The sequence below is a fragment of the Lissotriton vulgaris genome, chromosome 2_1 (assembly GCF_964263255.1).
Source record: "Lissotriton vulgaris chromosome 2_1, aLisVul1.2, whole genome shotgun sequence".
NCBI classification, from domain to species: Eukaryota; Metazoa; Chordata; class Amphibia; order Caudata; family Salamandridae; genus Lissotriton; species Lissotriton vulgaris.
The window spans coordinates 325270812-325280472 of record NC_141687.1 but is presented as its reverse complement, the minus strand read 5'-3'; the positions used below and the strand labels follow the sequence as shown (position 1 = coordinate 325280472).

At 40.7% G+C, this 9661-nt stretch overlaps 1 protein-coding gene across 2 annotated transcripts in view; it reads right to left on the bottom strand.

Annotated features, from left to right (window-relative positions):
- Positions 1 to 977: 977 nt before the first annotated feature.
- Positions 978 to 9661, bottom strand: part of CENPV (centromere protein V) — a 48754-nt gene continuing 40070 nt past the window's right edge. The window contains exons 5-6 of one of the 2 annotated variants that reach the window (XR_015308371.1): positions 2870 to 4364; positions 978 to 2796 (exon numbers count right to left, since the gene is read on the bottom strand). Coding sequence is in view for 1 of the 2 variants with exons in the window: in XM_086955039.1 (XP_086811165.1) it covers positions 4240 to 4364 (125 nt within the window). In the remaining variant the exon portion in view is untranslated. The other variant, XM_086955039.1, reaches the window with a different exon arrangement.

The following is a 9661-nucleotide window of genomic DNA, read 5'->3' as shown; positions in this document are numbered from 1 at the left end:
CAGGTATGGATCACTAGGTAAAAGGTTGTGAAGGGTTGTTGGCAGTGTGCTAACAATGACAAATGCAGGTAAACGCAAACCGTTCCATTATCCGCTGTTGAAATCTTAGTGGATCTCTTGACCAAGTTGGGGCTCGACAATGCAGGACTTTTTGGGCTCTTAAATCATGATGAACGGTATGTGTTGATATTAGTTGATTACAGCTCTAAGTGGATAGTTGCAAAACATGTGGTTACAGTTAACACTAAAACTGTGATTGAATTTCTCACAGAGGAATTCTCCTGTGAAGGTGTCCCCAAATATCTTATCCCAGACAATGGACTACAATGTTTAGCATGAGATGTGTGAGTTTCTTAAAGAATTATCTATTGTACATTTAAAAATACCCCTTTACTCACCACAAGCCAATGATCTTGCAGAGTATGAACAAGACAGAGAGGAGTTGTGCCCAAAAGTGAATCTTATGAAAATCCCCAATTTTTTTTTGAAAGATACATGATGAGCTCATACACAAAATTGTAATACCTAATTAAGGGGTAGGAGGCCTCACAATAAGCTTAATTGCCATGGTTGAATTTGAATGCTGGTAGAGGTGGTGTGCTTGATTCTGAAGAGGATCTGAATCTTCAAAGAACATCACACCAAGAAATGTACTTACTTATGTTACTGACTACGTAGGTTACTTGAACTCTAGGTATTAGGTGACAGCACAAAAAGTCCCTGTACACCATTTAACTGCAGGGGTGTGAATGTTCTCGGTTGAATGCTGTCTTGGATTTGCCAGCTCGGGTTGGTGGTCTGCTTTAATATACTTTCAAATAAACCTACATAAAATCAAACTACAGGTGTTGTGGTGAACCTGAACTTAACAAAACCACAATAAACTGAAAACGTGAATCAGAAAAATAGAGTCAAAAACTGGACGCTCACATACACACACACACCTTGAAACAAATCAGAAACAGTGACACTAGAAAGACTGATTTTATTTGTTTATTTGTCCAGAATGGAGCGGGGATAACTCAGAGCACCCAAACAAAATACAGAAAAGTCAAGTGCTAAAATGCTAACACTATAAATCTACAATATTCCTGGAGTTCCAGAAACATCTATTAACAAACATCAAATTAGCGCTATCGGAAGCAGAATGAAAGTAAGTAGGCAGTTTCAAAAGGTGATTTGAACTAGACTATTCCAGAGATGTATGTGTACTGGCTTAGGTACATTGTTCCACGATGTTTAAGCATGAAAGATGAGATGACGTCATTGGCCTCACAAGACTACTAAAATGAGGGGAAACTCTAAAATGAGGGGACGCAATGCGGTTACTAGACTTAATACAGGCAAACGTTCATCCTGAGCGGTTGACAGATTCCCTTCACGGTAGGACGGCAATTAAAGGACGGCAACAAAATAAAATCTGCACACATTTTAGAAAATGGGGTTACAGAGTGGAAATCTAAAAAGGTTAAAAACCTCAGTCAGAGAGGGGACATGGCTGCAGGGAAAATAACATGATATTAGTCAGTCCCCGAAATACACTTTTCCTATAATAAATATTTCTTTTACCATCCTTATGGTTGTGAAATTACATTATAAATAACCCGTAGAAAGGCTTGAATGCTGGCTTTGGCATACTGCACAAGGGAAAACAAAGATACAGCCAAACACTGCAGCAAAACAACTGCTGTGATTCATAAACTTCGTTTCTGAAATGTTAGAAGCAAATATGTTACAATCAACTCTATGCTCAATTTTGACATTTACAATTGGAAATCACAGTGCAGGTATCCACAAAGTACACTGGCCAGTCCTAAAGAAATTCTTATATTGCAAAGACCATTTTTCAAATCCGTAGGTCACTAAAAGCTTATTATGCATAAATGCACCACCTTTTTAAACAGAAAAAAATCTAACTGTGAGTATATATAATAAATTAGTATGAATACAAGTTTAATCAGCTGTTGAGCACTCCCGGTTTATTGAATGTATTTATAAAATGGGGTGTAAAATGTAAATTACAACTGAATAAGTGAGAGTATAGCAATACCTCCCGCTTTTCTGCGGGCTTCATATTTCTTTTAGAAAATCCTTTAAAAATATTGGAGGCTATTTTATGACAAAATACTAATCAATTCTCAGCTGGCATTCTAGGAACTTATATTTTGGAGTGTTACAAACAAAAACTGCGAAAATGTAATGGATAATTGTATGCTTGACTAACTGGTAAGCTCTTTCAGAAGCATACCAGCAGGCAGTCCCCCTGAGCTTCATCACCTGCCACATTAATGAATGTCCAAGGTAAGAGCCTACGTGTGAGTTTTGCCTCCTTTTCATATCCACAGTTATACGGGTCAAATAAAGACCAGTATAAGAGCAATTTTGAAATCTCAGTGCATTTTCAGTTCAAATCCTGGAAGTGTAGATAGCTTTTTAAATTTCTGAATCCAAAAAACGAGTACCATTGAGTAATAGTTCTCTCTTATTTTTCAATACCCCCTCCCCCCCCCCCCAAAAAAAAACAATCTACCTTTGAGGCTGGCCAAAGAATGCAACATGTCCAAATTAAAAAACTCTGCTCACAACTTATTTAGACAAACATGCACCCAGACATTCCATTTCAGTTCTCAATTCTGGGTCTGTCATTTTTAAGTAAGCCCAGGTGCAAAATCAATATTGTAATGACTTCTACTCTATTTAGATGTATATTATTTTTAATGCTTGTCATCAAATCAGAAATAAAAACTACACCAATTACGGAAATATCCTTTTACCTATGCGTTATGATGCTTGACTCTCAGTCAGTCAGTCAGTCAAGAATTATGTTTATTATGACCATAGTCTTTAAACAGTAGCAAATAGGCTTGACTCTCAACTTAGTCATGTAAGAAGGGAAAATAGGGCCTCAACTTGGTGACCCTGCAGTACTGTCAAGTACTAAAGTAAATAGTTACAAACAAATATTGACTTTGGAAAGCTTATTTAAAATCTTATAGGAAGCAAACAAGATAAATATTAACAATTACGCATTGATGGAGCTTACTAAAACATAAAGAGGCATTTGACTCACAGCATGCTGGACGGAACCAAAACTTTGGCTAAACAAAATCTTAACCTGTCAAGGTTAAAACTAAATTTCTTCTGAAATTAATAATATAGGAATGCTACTTAGAAAAACGATTTTAAAAGCATCCAATGGAAACTTTATTCAATGTTTCCAATATGCGTATATGTACTGATTTTACATTTTAGAATAGAGGCATTAGCCTAGTAGTCCACTAATTTTTGTTTGGATTGGTCAAAGTATTTATGTGCTCATTCTTGAGGTGAGGCAATCCAGAGTTGTTGACACTGCAATAACTAAATTTGAGGTTTCATAATGATTTCACAGCCATATGGGTGGAAGAATGTGGGTAAAAAATATATATATAATGAGAACCAAACCAGACAGTTCTCCTTCAATTGACGAGCCCCAGGACGTTTTATGTATCAAAATCTTGAAAAAATGTTAAGAACACTCCCTTGAGTGCCGAACGGCATTTAAAAAGTTACAAAGTTTGCTTAAAAAAAACCTGGTGTCAAGTGAACTTGACTCCTGCACAAAAGAGTAAAAAAATATGTTTCAATCATGATCAGAATTCATCTGTATATGTATCTAAAAGGTGTAGGTAGACGAGAGGAATCTCTATATGACAATTTTTTACATTCCTAGGAATTCCCCATACTGCGGAATTTACATTCTTAAGAAACTTTGTACTGCAGATCTGCAGAAATTACATTCTTAATAATCGCCTGTACTGTGGACTTTCATTAAGAATTCCCTGAACTGCGATTTTAGTACTGCAGGCTTTACAATCTCAATCCAGTGTACTGTGGACTTTTGTATTAGGGATCCCCTGTACCGTGGATTTGACATTCTTAAGAAACAATGTACTACAGATTTTACATTCTTAGGAATTACATTCTTTGAAAGGTTTTACATTCCTGATAAACAAGTCATGTCACTCTCTACATGGATGGGAACAGTTACTGTACAGAATGAATGGTGTGTTGCACCGCTCTGCAACAACAACAAAAAAAGACAAGAGACTTGTCAACTCGTCTACCAATGGCAAGAAGAAAGGCATGAGGGCTGCAAGACAGCTGGTTTATAAAAAAGATGTGTGCTGCCAAACGCTACAAGGAAAAGGGAAGAGGACAGGGAATGGAGAGTTGCAGACAGGGGACAGTAATGAGACTTCAGCACTGTGACATGCTGCGGATGGTTTTGTGTTCCTTGATAGTCTTTTCCCACTCCTTCCCGTTGATTGGCTCCATCTCAATGCTCCGGGCAGAACCTTCATCCAGGCAGTGTGGGGCAATACCTGAGATTTAAAAAAAATAAAAAATAACAAGGTAAGCTTTTGTTTTAAAGATATTTTACAACTTCGAATAACACAAGCCTATTTTTAATCATACTTCAGTTTTGGTTAACTCCACAAACTTTACAGCCCTCTCAGTTGTTCAAGATAACACTCACCTTTACTTGCGCTAAACAATACATCAATACACAATAAAGCCTGGGTCTACACTCTGATCTATATGAGACAAAAGTGTCTTATCAACTATTCAGAATTTGAGTGTTTTGTAGAAGTATGAACCTTCCCCCTCTGGCTGCTGCGCCAGACCATGTCAACTACTAACTACTACTGAACAGTGCGTTTGTTTCTTCATGCGAACCCTTGCAAATGCATGTGCACCTCTATGCTGGTTGGAGGCCAAGGAGATTGGATTATAATAAAGTAGGAGAAAGTGGAAATTACGTCATTTCCTTTTTTTGCATTACATGACATCCAAGTTATACTACAGCCTTATACACTGTAATATCTTTTTTTTACACCTTTACTTTGCCCCTTTTTCTCCAAATGTGTTGAACTATCAGCACGAAGGGAGATAACAGCTTTTTTAAGCAGCAAGAAATACCTTTCATACAGAAAGACAGAACTCTTGAAAGCAAGTTCAAGGTCTACCTCACTCATGAACATAACAACCAACACCTCAGTCCATTTCTCACTACTATATCGAAAGGATACAAACAGGGTAGGTCATCTGGAGGAAAATGGATAAAGTATTGTCAAGGGGAATGGGGTTGTGCGATACAATACAGGTAGATGGGATTAGAGGATAGGATGTTTTCAGCAGAAAGAAAGTTTCTTAAATCTGTAATGGTCTTTCTGATGGTGTACGTTATCTTTCTGCATATTCCTTAAGTGAACATCACCAATGCCAAGACTAGAGATACGTCATTTGCCAAAGTGAGAATGATGTTGTTTTTTCCATGTCATACTAACAATCCGGGGAGGAAACAGAACTCAAACTCAATAAAATACTATTCACTCAGAAGTGCGGAGGCAGATGACCCTAAGGGAATCTGAAAGAAAATAGGTGTGTACCACACGAAGATTAACGAATGTATGGAATGGCCTTGTAATTGACACTGCTTCCCACAGCTCTCGTATGGTAATTGTCGCCAAAGCAGTAAATCGACGAGGAAAGCTGATTGAAACACCAGGAAGCTTTGAATCACAGCCTTGCCAAACCAGAAATCCTCCTTCAAGTGAGTATATGAACAATAATGCTCAGTGAAAGAACACAAGGATGACCAGGAAGCGGTACTGCAAATAGTCTGTACTGGAACACAAACTGCATCCTTTACTTTAGAAGAACGATCTCTAACCCCTAGCCGTGTCCTGTTCGAATCAACTTGCAACATTTTCACCATAGGGGAAATCCATCTTGATAAAGTTTATTTCCCAACAGATATAGGTCTTGCACCCTGAAAACCAACAGAAAGGTTTTCATCCACCCTAACATTTTTGGTCTAATAGACAGCCCTCAGGGCCTCGTTTGGCCAATGAGAAGGATATAAAGAATGCAAAAGCACTACCTGAGGGAGAATAAACTCTAAAAAAAGACACTTCGGGCAAAAAAAGAACATCCAATTTTAAAAGTAACCTTGTCTTTAAGAAAAGGAGGCAACGGGCCCGATGTAGGTGCCCTAAAACCGGTCGGAAACGGCCGAATTCGGCCGTTTCCGACCGGTATTACGGTTTTCAGATGTAGGGAATGCATTTACAGAATCGGTATTTTACCGATTCGGTAAAATTACCGAATCGGTAAATACAGACTCGGTAAAATACCGATTCTGTAAATGCAGATGTAGCTGGCACATGTCAGAGTGCCACAGGGCTTAAAGAATCGGTATTTTACCACCCAATCCAATTGGGTGGTAAAATACCGAATCCAGGTGTGCATGCACATCTGTGCATGCACACCTGTGCCATGTGACAGACAGACATGCCTTAGGGCATGTCTGTGTGCCACATGGCACACGTGCCTGAATTCGGGGTGCTAGAGGGTGTCAAAGTGACACCCCCTGCACCCTTGCACAAATCGGTATTTACCGAATCGGTAAATACCGATTCGGTAATGACCATTGATTCCTATGGGCTTCAATGCCCATAGGAATCAATGGGCTTTACCGATTCGGTATTTACAGAATCGGTAAATACCGAATCTTAACGATTCGGTATTTGCCGAATCTGAAATACCTACATCCCCCCCCCCCCCCCCCTCCCCTACCACTTCTTAAATACCGAATCGGTATGATTCGGTATTTAAGAAGTGGTAAAATGAACTTACCTACATCGGGCCCGTTGCATCTCAAATTCACTAATTCTCCTATTTCAAGTAATAGCAACTAGAAATCCAATTTTGAAATGTCAAATCACAAGAATTAAGGGGCTCGAGCAGCTGCCACATCATGAAAATATGAACCAAATTTAAACACCGTTCAGAAAATGCAAAATGATACTGGAAGGGAGCGTATTTTGTAAATCCCTTAAAAATCTTAAAACTACTGACTGCTGTTTTATTTATTTTTATTTTCAGAGTTTTATATAGCGCGAACAAGATCTTTGCAGATATCAGAGCGCTTTACATAGACGGGTACATGAGGGAACAAAGTCAAATAGGTAGGTCGATAGTTCACACAGTACAGAAGGGAACATGAGGGAACAAAGTCAAATAAGTAAATCAGTAGATCATACAATACAGATCATAAAATTGGGTGGCTGCAAAGCAATCAAGTGGGTGTTAAGACAGCTCGTACAAATAGGTAAGGGGTCAAGCAAGTAATGCAGATCATCGCAGGGTGTTGATAGGGTTCGAGATAGTAGTACAGGTGAATTTAGCCATGAGGATAGCTTTTACTTCTTTTTTGAAGATTGCAGTGGAAGAGATATGCCTGGTTTCGGGAGGGAGTGAGTTCCAAATCCTGGGCGCCATTCCTGAGAAAGAGCGCTTGTATGTTTTCTCCTTCCGGAATCTTCGAGGTTTCAGCAGAAGATTGTTTGCGCCTCTCGTGTTTCTGATTCCCCCAGAGATTGTCAATTTCTGAGCAAGGTAGCCGGGTGAGTTTAGGTGTACCGCCTTGTGTGTCATGCAGGCTATTTTCAGATGTATTCTGGCTTCAAACGGCAACCAATTCAGGGATTTCAAGTCAGGGGTGATGTGGGAGTGTTTTTTTGACCCTGTGATGAGTCTCGCTGCAGCATTTAGAGATGCTTTTAGTTGTGCGGTTGTAGTTAGTGGGAGTCCACAGAGGACGGTGATGCCATATTCAATTCGTGGGATGATTAGTGCTTGCACCGCTGTTTGGAAGTCTTTGGCTGGGAGGTAGGGTTTAAGTTTCCTCAGAGTATTGATCTGGAAGTTCGCTCCCTTTGTTGCTTTGCTGACATGTTGCTGCATGTTGAGATTGGTGTCGAGTGTTATGCCTAAAGATTTTGCTGATTCCACGATGGTGGGTTGGACATTGAGTGCGGTTAGGAGTTTAAGCCAATGTTGAGTGGTGGATATCTTCGCTGGAGGTGCGATCAGAAGGAACTCTGTTTTCAGGGCATTGAGTTTGAGGTGATTGTCTGCAAGCCAGGATTGGGTGCATCTGATCGTTGAGTTCAGGAGCAGGATGTCATTGGGTGATTGCAGTTTGAGGTAAAGTTGGGTGTCATCGGCATACATGTGAAAGCGTACATTGGATTCTTGTAGCAAAGTGGTGAGAGGTTCCATGACTAGGTTGAACAAAGTTGGGGATAGAGAAGATCCTTGTGGGACGCCTAGCGTTACAGGTACTGGCGTGGACATCAGGTTGTTGCTCTTGAATTTCTGCGTCCTGTTGCGGAGAAAGGAAGTGAACCATTTGAGGACAGTTCCAGATAAGCCCATTCTTTTGTTTAGTAGTTCTAGTAGATTCTCATGTTTAACGGTGTCGAATGCGGATGAGAGATCAAGAAGGATGAGGAGGCAGGTGTCATTTTGGTCTAGCATTTGAAGTGCGTCGTCAATTATGTGAGTCATAGCCGTTTCTGTGCTGTGTCCTGCTCGGAAACCTGACTGGTGAGGGTTGAGGAGATCGAATAGCTCAATGTGTTTAGTCAATTGTAGTTGTGCGCATTTTTCCAGCAGTTTGGCGAGAGTGGGGATATTGGTGATGGGACGGTAGTTGTTGAGATCCGCGGGGTCGGCTGTTGGTTTCTTTAGTAGAGGTGTGACCTGACCAACTTTGAGGGAGTCAGGTATGCTTCCTTGTTGGAGAGAGCTGTTGATGATTTTAGTCCAGAGAGGGAGAATCAGTGGGGTAAAGTCTTTTACTGCGAAGGCAGGGAGGGGGTCCGTGAGGTGATTGGATGGTTTCAGGGTGCTGAGTAATTTGCCAATTTCTTCTTCCGAATATGTGTCAAAGGTTGACCATGTCGCATTGTTTTTTGGTTCAACGGGTGCTGGGCATTTGGGTTTGGAATAGAGGCTTGCGTCAGTGAGGAGATCGCTTTTTATTTTGTCGGTTTTTTGGATAAAGAAAGCAGCGAAGTCTTCACATGAGGGTACCACACGCCCAGTGTTGAGTGGTTGTGGTAGCTCTTTGGATTGAGATTTGATTAGCTCAAACAGTTTTCTCGGGCGGTTCTTTGCTTGGTTGAGTTGGAGGCGGAAGAAGTCCGATTTTGAGCGTTTTATTTTCCTGAAGTAGGCGTTTCTCTTCTTCTTCAACTCTTTTAGGTGCATTGCAGAGGGGGCTGATCTCCAGGTCCGTTCTGCCATTCGCATGTCTCTTCTGTCTTCGTTGAGACTCCCATCGTACCATGGTTTGGAGATTTTAGTGGCGACTCTTTTTAGTTGCATAGGTGCAGCCTCATTGATTATCGAGGTCATAGTGTTGAGATAGTGGTCAGTCAGAGTTTGGACGTCCGAGGCGCCTGCAGGAGGGAGTAGGAGATTGCAGCTGTTAGGGGGCAGAGAGCCAGGGTTGAGCTTTTTCGAGTTTCTTTTCCAGACCTTGGGCTTGGAGAGTTGCACAGGGTTGACTTTGACTTTTTCGTTGATAAAGAATGTGATAATGTGATGATCTGACCAGTCACAAGGTTGGATGGATTCGAGTTGGATAGAATGCTCCTTGGAGATGATCAGGTCGATGGTAGAGCCTTTCTCATGGGTCGGACTGTTGCATATTTGGGTGAGGTTCAGGGCATCGAGGAAGTTTTTAAGACTGTTTACCACTGCGTCGTTGCTATCATTCCAGCGGAGGTTGAAGTCACCAAGGTATATTTGGGTGAGCTGGCGACCG